This window comes from Leptonotus elevatus, chromosome 5 (genome assembly GCF_054856555.1).
Source record: "Leptonotus elevatus isolate MCC_2025b chromosome 5, RoL_Lele_1.0, whole genome shotgun sequence".
Classification (NCBI taxonomy): Eukaryota; Metazoa; Chordata; class Actinopteri; order Syngnathiformes; family Syngnathidae; genus Leptonotus; species Leptonotus elevatus.
Genome location: NC_141243.1, coordinates 23,352,971 through 23,370,874, shown reverse-complemented (window position 1 = coordinate 23,370,874; position 17,904 = coordinate 23,352,971). Strand labels below are relative to the sequence as shown.

The following is a 17,904-nucleotide window of genomic DNA, read 5'->3' as shown; positions in this document are numbered from 1 at the left end:
TACAATATCCTAAATATATTTGTTTCCAATTTCTTTACCAACATTGATGCATTTTAGTACATTTATTGATGCCTAAAACATGTAATGTCCACAGAACATGTGGCCTGCAGTGTGGGTGATGCAGTAAAATGCACAAAGACAGTTATGGGGCTGCACGGCTCAGTGGTTGTGGTGGTAAAGTGGACGTCTGCCATCTGTGACGTTGTTGGTTTGATCCTCACCTGGTGACCATGCCCAAGTGTCCTTGAGCAATGCTCCCAGTGGACCTGGCAGCAGTTGACCATTGGTGTGTAAATGGGTGAATGTGAGGCTTTGTAAAGTGCTTTGGGCACCATATTGTGTAGTTAAAGCGTTATATAAAAAGCAGTCCATTTAGCATATAAAACACTTTATTTGAACACAAGAAAAAGTACTGTAGTACAACTCAGAAACATTTGTGGACCCACGCAAATGACATCGTGTCTTTATGCAAACGTGCATCCCGTGACTACAGATCATTTTAATACACTTGCTAACATAACATTATAATGTCAGCTAATATTATCAAAAGTCTACATTTGTGGAGCTACGTTTGCAAAATGACACGACTTAGCCGCCGTGACTCCGTATTATTTTAATTCATCTGCTAACATGACAAGCAAATTAACGTTAGCTAATAGCCTATCTAAAGTCTACATTTATGGATGCAAGTTTGCAGAATGACACGACTTACCCGCAACTCCATATTGTTATATCAATTCAGCCGCTAACATGACACGCTAATGTTAGATCACAATATTATCTAAAGTCACCTTTTGTAGATAGGCTTTCGCATCATAACGTAACTTACCGGAGACTCCATAATCCTCTTCTTCTTTATTGGCGCTCCGGTATTCTTATTTTGAAAAATAAACATAGGCGCAGGCACCTGCTTCAACAACTTCCGTTCATCTCGCTTCCGCTAACGCGGTCGAATGAGCGTGGCGGTCTCCAGGCTGCAGCTGCCAGCAATACCCTACTCGTTAAAACATGCATATTTTTCTTGGGGAAAAAAGTAAAGATGAATTCTCTACTTGAAAGCAAAAACAGCTGACCAAAGGAATTACTGAGCATCCAATCAGATTTTTTGGGCATATCATCCCTGTTATTATTATTATTAGTAGTAGTGGTAGTAGTAGTAATATAGTATAATGCATTCAAGAATGTTGAAATTGGGAGTATCACATCAATACTCATCATCGTGAGAGCGTTAAGAAGTGGAGTGCAACTCATTTGAAACAGTGCTTTCCTTTCTTATGTTTGAAAGAAAACACCTTTTCATCTATCCTTGGCCCATTGGTGTATTCTAACAAAGGTTAAGGAAAGATGAAATAAAGTTCAGAAGATTAGACTTCTGTAAGAGGCCTCACTTAACTTTGGTACACATCTTTCACACCCTAAAACAGTAATATAGAGTTAATTTAATCCGACGTTCTCTCTGAAATAAATTCATCTAGCAACTGTCTTTTCTAAAAAAAAAAAAAAATAATAATTAAAATACATAAATAAAAAAGCATCGTAAAATGGTAATAAATAAATACATAAATAACATTAAGAAATGTTACAGTTTGGGAACGTCAGTGGAAGTCATTCGATTTGGCCGTTTGGACAAATTGCCAACACTTGCATTTAGATTTTAGTCCACTAGAGGGCACACTTTAACAGTCTTATGCGAGTAGTACCAGTAAAAAGTTTGGCAAACTAAATTGCTTATTTTATTTACACTTCTATTACAATTTTAAAGGTAGTGCTGCTGGGAAACGAAACTAGAGACCCCAAGGAGACTCTTTATGGAGAAATCTTAAAATCAGCATTTTTGTCCAAATGATATATTGTATATTTGTGTCGAGCACAAAACTAATGCTGCTGACATGGTGGCAAAAAGCACTTTGAAAAAGTAATTTATTAAAAAAAACAATTTGCATAAAAGTTCTCTATGGGATTTAAATCAGAGGTTGAGTAATGTTATTCTCCCTGAAGAAGTCCTTTGTCAAGCCAGCGAGTATTGTGAACTGCAGTGTTGTCCTGTTGAACTACACAGAGGGCCCTCAGTCATGAGGGATGCCCGCTGCAACATCTGCACGTAACCGGCCGCCGTTTGACGACGCTGCACCACCAGAAGCTTCGGTGTTCAACTGTATGAAAAAGCGAGAAGACTTTCAACGTGGTGACGTCACAGCTTCGCTCCTCACTGGCAAATATGGCTGCGATCAGTATCTGTCATGGCTCTCGACAAACACGTTCTGGGCACTATTACAAGCTTGCTTTTTCTGGATAAACAATATATATGTATTTCTCCTTCTGACCACCACATGTGCACTTTAAGGAAGTGTTTGAATGATCAAAGGTGCCATATTTTCAATAGGTGTCACTTGTAGGAAGGGCCAGATTGGGACTCATTTTCAGCCTTGGAATTTCAGGGCTCAGATCGGCCCACTTTAGTTTACATTTTAATGATCATACACAATTTTACAGTTTGTCTATCAATGTAAAATAGACGAGCATTCCCTCCAACGATGTTCATATTGCATTTGATCAAAAATATAATTTACAATTGAATGCTCTTACGAGAGTGTTATCAATGTTTATTTGAACAAGTATGTGAACATAAAATGGGCAAAAAAATAACGAAAAGAAAACAATAAACAAGTGTACATTAAATAGGATAAGACATTTTACACTTAACACGACGCACTTACCAAATTAAGTTAAACTAGCAAGATGAAGGCAGCTAACACTGTACTTCCTGTTAGCACTCTTATTTTGAAACGCGTTCTCACCACTTCTGGTGCAAACTACCCACCCAGCATTTTTCGGTCTAAAAGACGTCTAATGGACTATATGCCACGGAGGACGCGGGACTTCCGACTTCCAGGTTTTCACCCATCAACTTTGTTTCTGTTTCCGTTTGGCGACGTGTGGGCCATGTCCCAGTACTTGCGCTTCCGCCTTTGTGCCCCTCGGTTGCGCGTTCCCGTCGACGGGTGTGAGGCTGCGAGTGTGTAGTGTCTGTCTCAGTGTCCGAAGCATTTCAGATAGCCGAGCGGTTGGGGGGCTCAGGGGTGGGGTGCGAGTGTTGGAACGCGGCCAGCAGTGGCCCGAAACGGCGCTGATGTGTGTAAGTCGGAAGTCCGTGGCATCTACCCGTACATGACAATCTCGTACGCACATATATGCGTATAGTATTTGGCTGCTTTATTCATGAATCGTGCAATTTGGCATTTTGTTTTATGTACTTATTTCTATTTATTTATTTACTTTTTTGTGTCAATACACATTATTCAGTGTATTTAATTCAATCGTCCGGATTTGGTTTAAAGAGAGTTGAAATGAGAACTTGATTTAGACGTCTAAATCAAGTCTAAATATGAACTACACTGTACATTGATCAATTACTGTTTAAAACGTACTAATCCAACATTTTGCCATCATTTATACAACCTAGTTATTTTTCTAATTTAATTGTTCATATTTACTTGATAAATTGTATTGTCTAGATTCGGGCTAAAATATAGACGGGCTAATTTCGGTCTAAACTTAGACGAGACGTCTAATAGACGTACATTTATGGCTCAGTGGGTATTGAGCTGACTGACGCTGACTTGAAGAGAGCAATGGTAATCGTATCGTAGGAGGTTTTCCCATCATGCTTTGTTACTGTTAGTAACACTTGTGATTGTGTTAGCCTCTTTATGTGTTATTTTTCACAGACAAGGTTTAATATAGTTACAGTGTTCCTGTTTCTATTCGCGGAATAGAAGTTTTGCTACTTTTGGTATTCAATTATCGTAACTTGGTGACATACTTAGTAACTAAGGCTGGTAGGTAGTGCTATAATATAATGGCCTATGTAGGGAGCATTGGAGTTACAGTTGATTGACAATGAGACAGTCAAATTAAATAACTTAGATACTTTTTATTTATGATGCGATTTTGAAACGAATGTGTGGGCCTGCAAAGCAGTATGTGAAGGAATCACAGACACGACTGTTATTGCAGTGCAGTCAGTTAGCTCATCGAGTGAGGTGTTGGTTGCGCAACCTGGGGCTGTCTGCACAGACAAGGCCACCATTATGCTTTGACAGCACTGGTTCACGGGCAGTTTCTCCTATGGCCATCACTTGGGTTGCTATTCTTGCTAATGAAAACACAACTTTCATATCTCTTAGGCCTGCTGAGTGTGAAAGCTTAGCCAATGACCATCTATTAATTTTCTGTATTCTTGCTCGCACTTGGGTCGTGGGTGGGCTGCAGCCTATCCCACCTTACTTTGCGCGACAGGTGGCAAGAGCTCATGTTCAGATTTTTTGGGGCTATTTAGAGACATTAATTAACCACGCATGTGCTTGAAATGTGGGAAAAAAATGGAGTATGCAATTCATACAGTGCAAATCAATTTTGAGACAAAAAAAAAGTGCATTACAAATTAGGGGCCAACTGCCATCTACGGGAAGCTTTTTGTTTACCACAGCTTCATTGGGTGGATAAGTTTGGTCATTGGTGAGTGACAGAAGCGATTCTAGGATCAGAGGTGTAGGGAAGGGGGGGTGGTGGGTGGTTGTTTCTTTGCTGTGGGTTTGGGGTACTTCCTGCTCCAAATTGAATGGGAAGTCAATGAGTAAACCAAATACAATAAACGTTATGCAAAGGAGAAAAGGACTATAATAGTAAAATATAAATATATCCTAACTCTAATTTATGGGGAAGGATACTCTTTTAGATATGCATTGACAGTATATGCATGTTTCTGGAGTCAACCAGCTCCGCACAGTTTACAGTGTGAACACAAATGGACCTTGGACTTGTTTGTTTTCTGACTATATATTGCTTGTCTGTACTTTGTAATAAAAATAATATATATACATTAACATATGCATTAAAAAAAAATGCGCCTGAATCTGAAAAATAGTAATATTGCATGAACAATTCTGTGTATGGGTGAAGTGCAGACACAATATAAAACATTTTAACAAAACAAATTGACTTTAGCACCATTTGTCTCTGCCTTTTTACATCTCGTCTTTAATACAACTATATAAATGAAAATACACTTCAAAATTGAGATTTTGTTTGCTGAAAAACAATCTTGTGTCCATGACTTTCTTCATGATGCGACTTTCTTTCTGTGCAGATACACACATGCACGCACACCACACATTAGTTAAGATAGCCAATAGCAGCACGACAGACATTAATATTAACACTTGTTTCCCTCAATCCACTCAAAAATGACAGTGATGGGCATAAGCCTTTAGTCTGACCACCAGCAACGTTTCCTAGCTTTGGGAAAACTTCAGCTAGCTACCTAGCTAGCAACCAAGTAGCATGACTACAACAGCAAAAAAAAAAAAGAAGAAGCAGACTAGTAATGAGAATAATGCGTTGGTAGAGTAATAAACCTTTCACATATGCTGGTGTAAGTAAGGAACTTACAATTTCACTCGACTAGACAGTCACACTAGGGATGAACCGCTGGAGGACGATCAGCGTGCTCTGCTTGTACACAAAGTCGCAACAGCGGAGGTGGGAGGGCTTAGGTGGATCAAACCATTTTCTAATCAAATGGGGTGTACTGTATTTTTGTTGCTTAAATATTACTTTTTAAACTCTATGGTTTGTATACATACTATATAATTGTCTAGCTTGTTAAAAAGAACACATAGTAAAAAATATATCTATATGCTGGGTGCTAAAAAAGTTAAAATAAAGTCTCAACCTGCATATTTGTTTATGTAATGGACACTAGATGGATTACAACAATTCTAGTAAAATTGTTCTCGAACAGCCACTGGTAATAAGTTGAGATGACTTTTTAAGTCCTATTGAAGTTATATTCACCAATGTGGAAAGGCTTCATAAAATTGGAAGAGGGAACAAAAACAGCTTGGAAGTTCTCCAAAATACCAGACTACAGTGGATGAATGATGGTTATTGTTCATGTTATACCTGCGGAAAATGAGAGTGCATAAAATGTACTCAGATTTCACCTGCCTTCCTAAATCCATCCCCCCATGAATTGAGTTTATTGTAAGAAGCAGGCAAAAATAGAAAGACTGCAAAGGCTGCTGGCGGCAAGCCTCCTAATGTCTACCGAAATGATTCATTCATGATGTAGCTCAGTGACTTTTATGTGATGAGTCAAAACTATGGTCAGAATAAATCCCAGCAGAACTTTCAAGTTTAAGGAGCGGTGTAGTGCACAATGCATAATGGGTAGGCCAGAAGTCATGATGAAAGAATGTGCGTACCTTGAAGGTGCACAAGCCAGGTGCGTACAAAAAAGACACACAAATGTGGGCATATCATATGCGTGTGTACATTCTCATGCTCACGTCATTTCTTTCTCAGGGCACTGAATCGATTGCAACTGTACTGGTCCATTTGTCTTCGAAGACGTTTCACTCAGTTCATGCAACAAGACTTGGTTAGGAGGACAGACCACCTAAATTTGCCCTGTGATTGACTGCGACCAGTCCAGAGTGTAGGACACCTTTTGCCTAAAGTCATCTGGGATAGGCTCCACCTTTCTGTGACCCTGAACAGGATATAGAAAAGAGATGGATATAGTACTTATATATACAGTACGTCAGATGAAATGGCTTCCAGGTTAAAAGTTTCAAGAGACAAGATTCATGACAAGATGTTAACTCCACCTTGTTTCTTAAAATGTTTGGTCATATGAAGGTAGATAGCAATGCAAGGACGCATGTTATGCATTTGTTAAGAACTATGAAATTTTTTGAAATGTTGACAACAGTGAACAAAGAACTTAAATGTTATTTGATACACTATAGTTGACACATCACTGCCACAAAATTGTGTTGTCAAATTGTGTTAAGTCAGCCAATACAGTCTGCATTGGGTGAGAAATACATACTACACAGAGTAATTACACGAGAAACTTGGATTTTCAAGATAATTTATTAAGATGACATTACTCGATGTAAAAAACAACAACTTAAATGACACCGTCTCCTTAGTTTCTTATGTTTTGCTCTTCATATAAATATATAGACTCATTAAAGGAGACATTTATTTTTCCTCTATTAAAACACTTTAAAGATGGTCAAAAGTTTTGTTGTTATAAATCCACTATTGATAAAACAATTACAGGATACCACACTTTAATTAGGAGTACACTAGACTTAACACTGTGGTTAAAATGACTCCGTTTGGCGGGTGGTTCTGCTTTCATCCAAATGTATTGTATTGTACTGTTTGGCCAATGACTTTTGTTACCATTATGACTGTGGCTCGGCTCCTACTAGCCCAGAGAAGAGAAGAAAGTGAATGCTCCAGCTCTCCGAACACCCTCAGAAATGATTGAGAACATTAACTTACATTAGGGGTGTCCAAACGACAGCCATTTGCATTCTGCCGACATTTTTTTTTCAGCTCCCCCCGCGGAACAATAAAATACATCATTTCCTGGATACTGCTTACTTTCTACATTTGTTGTCAAGGAAGAAGAAAAGAAGAAGTAAATTCTTATCTCTCACTTCCTTGTTTTCCAACTGACATACACCATTTGGTAAAATGTGCCTCAGCTTACGGGCCGTTGCCAAGGGCTGTAACTACATCAAATCTTTTTAAGATCAAATCATCCTCTGGACTATTCCCTCAAATACTTGAAGAATCGGCTGGATTTACCCCCCAGTTCAGTACAGGTCTGCAGTAATTTTTTATGCAAAGTGCCGTTGTTCCATCAGCTTCTCCTCCAAACAACTGATCAAGATTGGGTCAACTTTAGGGTCAAATTTGTTTGCAAACCAGTGATCATTGTTGAGGAGCCAACGAAGTTCCGCAACTCCATAGATGCAAACACTTCTAATGTGTGTACCTGTGCAGGGTGGATAGAAATGTCCTTCAAAATAAATCCATTTAACTAGTCGTGTCTTACTCTTTATGTCTGTAACATCTGGTTCTGACCTGGGAATGTGCCCTGGTACTCCTGGCATCCTGACCAGCGTGGCCCAGAAGTGTTCATCTGGCGAGTAAGTGTCTGCTGACCATGCCAAAAAGTCCTTCACCACTTTGTTGCTGCTGATGTAATTCACAAACTCCCACGACAGGACAAAATATGCACTTCCACTGAACATCACAAGTCCATGCGGAGGGGCATCTTTGGCAATAGGGGTTCTGACGGGAATACGGTGGTAGTCATGTGACACATACTTTAGCTTATGATGAAAGCTAAAGCGTTGTTTCTTCAGTTCATTTGGGCGAATAGACTCAAGCATGTTACGGCCATTCAGCTGCCTCAGCTCCCTCACTAGTTCATAGTTGGATTTGAGAGGAAAATCTTGGCCACACAGATTGATCACATACTTCCACCTGACCTCTGACCTCAGCAGGTCAGAGAGACAGTTGAGATCAGCATTAAGTCTGCTGATATGGGCGTATTTAACAGACTCCAGTGTTGAGCTAATAAACACATTAGGCAAACAATGGGCGAGGTTCTTCATGGCCTGAATAAATGGTCGAAATGACTTCTGGTCATAGTGAATGCAGTAGATGTTGTGAGGTGCATAGATGGCATGAAGAATACGCTCCACCATGGGTGCATTTTTATGCACTACCAGGGAGTACGCCAGTGGAAAGCTGCGCTCTGCCTCTGATATCTGAAAACGACCATAACATCTTGTTTTTATAAAAGTTGTACAATTCGAGGTCAGACTCACGATGTCTTCATCATCCACGGCAACAAGAGCTTTTTGTCTAAGCTCAAGGGCTCTGCCTATTTCCACTGGGTCAAGGTCGTAGATAGCGGTGCAGTTGACATCATATGTGTGACTGTGTATTCCAGATAGCCAGTCAGTGATTTCATGGGGGTCACCAGAGTTGCTCTCCCACACTGTCGCTTTGAGGTAGAGCAGTTCAAGCAAACACACTGCCACAAGAGACACAAGAAACAGGAAGAGCCTGTGTCTCAATCGATGTATGTAGAAGCCACATCTTTTCATCCTAGAAAAGAAAAAAAGACACACACATACAAGATAAGCATTTGAATGAATTAAATGCCTGTCAGTCGATGAAATAAAAGCTAATTCAATTATAATTTAGCTGTGTACGTCTCTTTCTCTCTCTCTCTCTAAATATATATAATTATATATATATATACACATATTATAGTGTTTTCAACGAAGACCAAGCTAAACTAACAAGGAAGACCCTGGAGTGCAGTTGAAGCGTCTTCATAAGCCTGTGGTGAAAACTGTAAATACAAAAATAAAATCAATCGCTACATACACACTGTAACGCTAATACAAAAACACAAAGTGCATCAATTACATTATGATAACAAATCGACGAAAATTATTAATATCCATGCTATTAAGTATAAAGTATAATAAAATAAAACGTATGCCATTCCTGCCTGATATGTATGTATGTATATATATATACACAGTATATATACAGTATATATATATATATATATACACAGTATATATATATATAAATACAGTATATATATATACATTTATATATACACAGTATATATATATATATATATATATATATATATATATATATATATATATATATATATATATATATATATATATATATATATAAAAGCCGACTGAAAGCCAAAAATGCATATTTTTGCCATTTTCAGAAAATGTTCAGTGCATCACTAATTAGCGTGCAAGCGATTACCATTTAAGGTAAACAAACAGTTAAGCCCCTATCCCACTGAATTGCAAACGTCCTAAATCCATGCCAAGCATGCTTTACCTCCGCCCTCCACCTCACCAACATAAACAAAACATTTGGAAGCATGGTGGCGGCATTGTTGGAGCGAAAGAGTTTAGTTTAGACCTATTCTCTTTCACTAAACAGCAACGAGGCAAAATGTACCGTGTGACAAGACTGTGCAACAAAAATCATTCAGCCGAATTTCTGAAAGTACATGAAGTGTTATTAGTGAATCATGCTGCACAAGCCAAGGGGGATAAAGGCCTTTATTTTTTTATATGTTGTAAAAGGTCTGATTCATCTCAAAATCTGATTCAAAATGAATTTGTGAACTGGATATTGTTTATTGGATTTGTTTTTGATTATCTACCATTAGAGGGCCGTAACATGCTACTATTAAAAGCATTATTTAATTATTCAGATATTCATACTTACGTGGATTAAAATTTGAACAAATACATTTTTGAAGGAAGGAGATGCTCTGTGCATATGAATTTAAGGGCTATGGTTAAAAAGTGAGCTTGACCCATCAGGTTTCTTTGTAGATGGATGTTTTGATGAGTTTGTAGGTAGTCTGCTTCTTGTCTGCAGTTTTTCCATTGCTACGCATGTTTGTCACAAAGAGACTTGTAATAACTTTTGGGTGCTTGCTTTAGCTGTACATTAGAGATCATGAGAAATGATTGAGAACTGTGGCATTGGATCGAATCCAAAATGACTGGTCTCGCCCAGCCCTATATCCCGCAGTGCTGTGTTAGCCCTCCTAATACAAATAGAAAAATTTCGTTTGTAACCTGAAAAGTTCATTAAAAGGGTCTTTCGTAACTCGAGGTTCGACTGTACACAAGAAAATAGTTTGCTGCTTTACACAATGTGAATTTAATTAAGAAATATAAATGTTGATTATATAAAAAAGAAAAAAATAATCATTCGCTACATTGTCATTTTGTTATTGTTTAATAAAACCCTTGCTTTTCGTCCCTGGAATTAACCGGCTGCAATAATAATAATAATAATAATAATAATAATAATTACTCCACAAGAAAGAAATTAGAAATTACTTGTCAAATTAAGTCATTGATTCACAAAACGGTCAGTCGTGCCCCCCCGGGCGAATTTTGTCCAGATGACCGACCGGGCTTAGCAAGTTTTCTGGGGGAAACCCTGGATTGGCGTCTGACCAACAGCAGAGGAGGATCTCATCATCCAACTCTGAACTCTGTGTAAAATATTCATAAAGGATAGCTTGTTGAAACTAGAGAATGTCAGTGTCAGTTGCGTAGGATGATGTTTTTTGGGGGGGGGGGGGGGGCAACTTTACCTCTGGATCAGGTCGTCTCTTTTCCCCGTCTTTTTCAGCCATCAAACACTCAAGCCATCTCCTTAATTGAACATTTGTATTTTCTTCGACGTCTATACCAGTGAATTTGGCACCAAGGATATCATTCTCGGACAGAATTAGTAGATTTAGCGCAGTAGATATTTCGCTAGTAGACAGTTTACATGCGTCTAGCATGACTGGCCGGCTGAGTTTGACCCCCTCACCTAGACTCATGAATATTATTTAAGTGTGGTGACGTATATCTTGCGGCATCCCATTGTGGGAATGCTGAAAACCATATCAGTAAATGGATTATAATTTCACAGAAATTATTTAAGCACATGCATTCAAATCTTAGCATTCTCATTCAGCTTTTCATCATTCCCATGCAATTTCTGCAGAAATTGCACTTTGTCTACAATAGTTTTCTGTAGTATTATTGTCAAATTTGAACTGGAACTAGGGAAGACTTTAAGCTGTGATCCTGTTGTATTTTCCAGTCCACCACATCGTGCTACATTGATTTTCAAGGCAGATGTTTTGAAAAAATATTAGGTGGACATAAAATCCACGTGTGTGTGTGTGTGTGTGTGTATTTAAATTTCTATTAGTCAGTGCCACCGTCTTTTTTTGTGTATTTAAACTTTCATTACTCAGTGCCAGTAGCACTTTTCAGTGTTACTTTTAAAAAGAGACTAAAACTATGCTAATACTCAAATTTACTTATGGTGTACCTTTTGTATGTGTTTTAGGTAAAAATGACATGAATGATAAAAGGTTATGTAATGAAATTGAATAGATACACTTATTAACAAAGCTTAAATGAATTAACACCCTTCAGACCCATAGACGGTCTCAGTGGACATGATATAGTCGCGTGTCTAAACCAATAAAACACATAATTTGGATGTTGTGAACACTTCTGCTTCATGATTGGATCTTAACTAACCAATCTAAAACTAATTGCAAGTTGATTTGCATGATGTTCATGTTAAAAATGTTGCATATTAGCTTGGTAAGTTTACAACACGTTACAGCCATATTATCCTGGTGTCCACTATAACAACTAAATCCATGTTGGTCTTATGTGGGAAAAGAGTCAAAATCAGCAACAACAACAACAAAAGAAAAAAATTGTCATATGACAAGTCTCAGTCCCACACAAACACATGTGTAAAATACTGAACAACAAAATGAGTCTTGTAATGTTACCTTGAACGATGTCTGTTGGTATGACAGCACATTGGGAGGCCAACCAGCAGGAAAAGTTCCCCATGTGTGAAGAAAGTTTAGACAGAACAGGCGAGTGTGTGTCCTGTCTGCTATGTCTGCAGCTCCATCGTTGACTGGAGGCCGTTGAGGGCGGAGTGATGGGGGTAGGAGGGAAGGAGAAGGGAGTAGGGGTAGGTGGGGAAGGAGTCCCGGGAACGGTCCGCCCACTGGCCCTCACAACCACAGAACAGTGTCGCCCCTCACCACACAGAAAACTGGTTTCAGTCTTATGTTTAGGTTTATTACAGTGCATGTTTGTTTGTTTGTTTGTGCGGCAATAATTTTTTAATGTTTTATAAAGATTATTTCATGTGTATTCAAACAAGTGCAAATTCATACAGGAATCTACTGATTAACCCTGCTAAAGTAAGCCTTTCATTATCTTCAACTGCACACATTTATTATTTACACCACTGCTCCAAGTGACCATCATAGATACTACTGAAGCAAGACTACAAAGCAGTAGGTATACCTGCGTAGGACAACCAATGATGAGCTATATCAAAAATTCAGTTATGTTTAAGTTTTTATTTATTCTGACCATGTGTTTTGCGCATCAATCTGTTTCAAATAACGTTGACAGCTTATTTGGCTACATGAGAGGAAGTTAACCAAAAACATATCAGCATAAACTGTAAAAACATTTACAAAAAATAGGTAACTGAGGCACTTAAAGTCGTTGTGGATAAAAGGTCTTTGTTTTGCTTTGATGAAGGCCTGCAAAGGCCGAAACACATAGGCACTTTTTTAATCAATTTGCCATGTTATAAAATAAAGGCCTTTTAGCCGCAACGACTTTTGAGTGCCTCAGTTTCCTGTTTTTAAGTGGTTGGTATCAAAGCACCAACGAGACATTTTCTTTTAGTGTGGAGGGGGGAGTGAGGGAATAAATAAATAATCCAACACATCCTAGTAGTAGCGCTCCTGCATGTTCTGATTGCATAAACTGTAAAAACATTTTTGGATTAACTAAAAAAGCTGAGAACAAAACACATTAAAAATTGAACAGCCAAAATGGCAAACCTAAAACAGTGACATCAATTGATGCAAAGAGAAGAGGCAACAAATCAAAATTGATACGGATTCAACAAGACAGCTCAAATAGAATCTTAGAGACATTGGATAGGTTACCATTCTAATTCTGCATCATTCTGTAAAAACCTTTGCCAGTAGCTGTCGAGTACAGCATTTGGTATCAGTTCTTCATCAGCCAGCAAATGGACTGTCTTGATTTTCATAATATGCGTTTTGCTGCTTGGCACTGCAAGACATAAAAGATATCCACAAACAAAATTACAACTATAAACTAAAATTATAATGCTGTCAATTGTAGACGTTCATAGAACCTCCAGAAGGGTGATGTGAATAAGAGCTGGCATATTGAAATCCTCACTTCAATGTTTGCTTTTTGACAGTTAGACAATTATTTTGAGTTGCTCATAGGGAAGTAGCAAAGACAGGAAGTGAGTGGAGCAGTCAAAATGTAACATGTCAGCATAGTGAAAACAAACCTGTGGTCAGTGCTTCCTGAGTAGAACTACTGTTATCGTGTTGAACAGAGCATCTTGATGCAGCACTTTTATCGAGGGGGTAAGACAATTTGTCTTCTGAGAAAATGACCTGGCAAACGAGGGAAAAAAATATAAGAGAAACACCTGTTTACACCACTTAGTTGTGAAAACAAGTCAAAACATCTCTTAATTAAAGACTCCCATATTGTACATGTGAAACCCCATGGCTGATCAAATGACATTCAACAACACTGATAACCAGGAAGCCATTAGAAAGCCGTCTACAGTTCCAATTTCCTTGTGTGCATGCACCTGTGAGGCAGGGAACAGAAGAATTCTTCAATTTATGTTTTTACGGCCTTGCTACAACATCTTCGCCAAGATGGTTGTGCCACCTTAGCAAAGGGTGTACCATTGGAGATGTACTCTGCAGCGTGAAAATTGTCACAATCAGGGTTCAAAATTAACTTTCTCTAACGTTACCAGACAAAAGGAATTTACACTAGCCATTTTTTTTTATTTAAGCTTTGCTGTTTTAATCTAGCTTCTTTTCAATATCTCTGTTCTTTTCACGCACTGTTTGATATAACAACTGTCTGTTACGTACATCTTTAAAATGTCCATAGCAACCAGTACGTTTGAAAAGAATATTAACCCCAAACTTTCACGAACTTTTGAAAGACTATCAAAATGTCAATTCCAATAGCAAGTAAGAAATTCATCAGAGATTTTAACCCTTTAAAAAGTTTAGGAAGTTTGACCTCTTAACAGATGAAATCAACATTTCACATTAAGCTTACAATTCATCTCGTGCGGCATCATCAGCCAATGTTTGGTTGTTTTATTGTTGCCCCTTGTCAAATCAAACCAGTATGAAATTTGATTTAAGAATTTTGTGTCAATGAAAGGAGACTGATTCTCTCATCTTTCATCTGTAACTGCTTCAAACATCAAAGCGTTTGTAGGAATGAAAACATGTTGGTTTGTTGTGATTGTATTGCTGTCAATGTTTTATGTTATGTTTGTTTTATGTTGTGTTTCTGTAAAGCGCTTTGTGACAGCCAAGACTGTTTGAAAGCGCTATATAAATAAAAATGACTTGACTAGATCATCCTTTCATCTTAAAGTTTCATATTTCTTAGCTCATATTTGATTTTAATTTTATCCCACTTAACTCTTTGACTGCCAAGCATTTTCAGAAAAGAGGATATGTGGGTGCCAGCTGATTTAAGCATTTTGACTGATCTTTCAAGGTCCACAGAAAATGTTGTGTTTGGACTATGGAAACACAGATACTACCAAATGAAAGATTGAACTCTCATCTTTCATCAGAAAAAAAAGTTTCTACCTTATTCCGTTTTTCAGTAATCAACAATAGAAAATAGGTTAGTTTCACCCAAATGCTCTGTTTTGGACCAAAATACGGAGAAATCAAGCTTTTTGTGAAACGATATTATTTCATGCACTCTAGTGAATTTGACACCTTTTTTTTTTTCCATGAATGATGCCACAAACATCTAAACAGTGCTTTACTTCTGTAAAACACTACCACCAACAATGAAAAAGTGTTTTTGATAGCAAAATACGTTTATTTACATTCAACAGTGTAACAATTTGACAAAACAATTTGGCAAACTATTTACAAATGTGTGCAACTGTGGTACTATTTACAATTGTGTGGATGTTTCAACTACACAGTTTTTCTTTTTGTGAGGTATATTGTGTAAAACTCCCCTGCGTGCAAGGGGACGCAGCAGGATTTGCACCACAGATTAGTTTCACTGCGATTGCCCCTTCGCATGCACTTTCTTGCCGGCCTTTTTTTCCGAGGAGTAGCAGGTATATACTTCAGTGTGTGTTTGGCCATGTTGTCATCAAGTCTACTCTCAGGATCATGATACGGTGACCTGGTGTTACGTCTGGCTTCCTCATGTCCTTCAGTTCCTATACCGGGTGGTAAGAGATGTTCTGATCCGTCTTATCCACTCCATTCATGGTGGCATCGTAGTCCAGAACCAGTGTCTTCTCCGTGATCAGACTGTACCCACTCCTCCGATGAATATGCATTGGACTCGGGGTACTCTTCATCGTCCGATTGAACGTCCGCCTGTGTAGAAGTGCTCGTTTTCCGCCGTTAGCATCGCTAGCTGGTGAGGCTTTACGACGCGATCGAAGCAGCCGCGTCAACGCTTCCAACTTCGGCGTCAACCTCGGAGTCACCATCATCATCATCAATGTGCTCTTTAGCATTGGTCGATGCTTTTCGTCTTTGAAAAAAATGCTCAAGCGTGAGCTGCTTGCATCCGGTCGCCATTTTCGCTTCCTCAGCCATTCTCCCCTCAACACTCTAGCTCCGCCTCACGTCTTCTACTGACGCCTACCCGATCTTGTCCAAAGAGAGTCATCGCTGCCATCTAGTGCCCAAAAATAGTCATTATACTAACTCGACCTGCTTGATACTTTCAGCACAGCTTGCCAAGGCTTTCCTCCACCCGTTTAAAAAAACAAACAAACAAAAAAACATAGTGAACGTCTTTTAACGTCTTTGGCGGCACTCATTTGGATTTTACTAAACGTTATTAAACGTTTTGGCGGTCAAAGAGTTAAAAGGGCATAAAATTGAGATTTGTGTTGATGGCTTTATTCTGCCACTCAGGCAGGCGACATCAAGGAGTAATTAAAACATTACCGGTACATTATTTCATACCACATAATTTATTCATTATTTCATTCACGTCAATCTGACTTGCTGTACTGTAATCTCCTCTGGTGGGAGACACACGCATATAAACAGAGGTGTGTTTAATTCCCACGTGATTGTATTGCGACATAGTTTGCTTTAGTGCATGAAAACATTAAAAAGACAAATAGATTCATTAAAGAGATATCTGCTTGAATTGCAAACATTCGCCAGTATGACGACATACACTTCTGCTATAAGGTAAGAGTTAAGCTACTGTCGACTCAGCCATACGTGCATCTTCTGTTTGATTTTGTGCTGGAGAGTCACACTATGGTTTATTTTGACATTGCTATGCACATTTAAATAAGTTATTTGTGAAATGACGTTAGGTGAGGAACTCCGGGTTATTTTGAGGCAGGTTTCCCAAGACGTGCTGGGTATAAGTTGGCTAAAAACACAAAGGCTAATGATGCACATTGTCTACTAATCACTTGTTTTCATACACTTTGACTACAATTTAAACTTTTGTGTTTGTGTCCTTATTCTTTGAGAAATCTCAAAATCTAAATATTCATCCACCCGACCTATATTTCTCAATAACTCAAAACTAATCTCTGTGACATGTGGACCCTTTACCAGAGTGAGTCAAATATAGTCAAGTCAATGTCAATGACTTGAAGCAACCCTGGTGCATATTCAGCCACCGCCGTGAAAAAATACATGGGAGACACGTGCCACGTTTTCGTCACTTATCAGCAAAATGAGAGTCTGTCAGTGACGGACCGAGAAGGTCCGTCCTGTACTGAGCCGGTTATTGACGATTATGTTGTCTGACGAAAAAACACTTCCGTCAATACGTCGTCTGTCGGTTTTTCAAAATTTCCTGTCATTCGTCAGTAAAACGGGCAGTGACAGATTGACGGCCCTTCCATCAGTATTGACGGAATGCCCGCCACTGCTAATTGTGATGTAAAAAGAGTAGAGTGATTACTTTTATTGTGAATTGGCACTAAATGAATGCATTTAATAGAAACAGGCTTGACTTTGGACATTAATGCTACGTTCAGACTGCAGGCATGTCTGACTCCAATCGGAATCCTCCTCAAATGCAATTTTTAAGGCTGAATGTCCAGACTGTTTTTAGCAAGTGTCGAAATTCGATCTGGCCCTGTTCAGACTGCACCACATTATTGACCCATCTGACAAGTTTCTATAGCAACGACGTGAAATAGGGGCGGTGCCCAGCGCGTGTAGTGTTTGACGTCATGCGACGCTGTTTGCTACGTACTTCCCGTTCCTCGCAAGTGCGCTAATCAGTTTCCTTTTATTTTTCTTTATTTTCTTTCTTTACTTTTTTTTAAACAACCATATGTCTATGCAAGGCCGCTTTAATGCTCCCC

General features: G+C 38.6%; 1 protein-coding gene across 3 annotated transcripts; it reads right to left on the bottom strand.

The window, feature by feature from the left end:
* Positions 1 to 4,608: 4,608 nt before the first annotated feature.
* gcnt4a (glucosaminyl (N-acetyl) transferase 4a) lies at positions 4,609 to 13,841 on the bottom strand. Of its 3 annotated transcripts, none has more exons than XM_086075737.1 (5): positions 13,822 to 13,841; positions 13,442 to 13,571; positions 12,251 to 12,509; positions 7,948 to 8,982; positions 4,609 to 6,553 (listed from the first exon to the last, which is right to left on the bottom strand). In XM_086075737.1, exons 3-5 carry the CDS (start codon positions 12,280 to 12,282, stop codon positions 6,421 to 6,423), a joined length of 1,200 nt encoding a protein of 399 aa, XP_085931863.1. In that variant the 5' UTR covers positions 12,283 to 12,509; positions 13,442 to 13,571; positions 13,822 to 13,841; the 3' UTR covers positions 4,609 to 6,420. The 3 variants fall into 3 exon arrangements, with proteins under 3 accessions (XP_085931863.1, XP_085931862.1, XP_085931864.1); XM_086075738.1 differs by lacking the exon at positions 4,609 to 6,553 and adding an exon at positions 7,700 to 7,858; XM_086075736.1 differs by lacking the exon at positions 4,609 to 6,553 and having other exon boundaries at positions 6,817 to 8,982.
* Between the last annotated feature and the right edge of the window lie 4,063 nt (positions 13,842 to 17,904).

Bases quoted from the DNA above. Each gene is read 5' to 3' on its own strand.
- gcnt4a (XM_086075736.1), bottom strand. From the start codon at position 12,282: ATGTGCTGTCATACCAACAGACATCGTTCAAG. The intron at 8,983-12,250 runs GTAACATTACAA...TTTCTTTTCTAG, and splicing joins ACCAACAGACATCGTTCAAG to GATGAAAAGATGTGGCTTCT.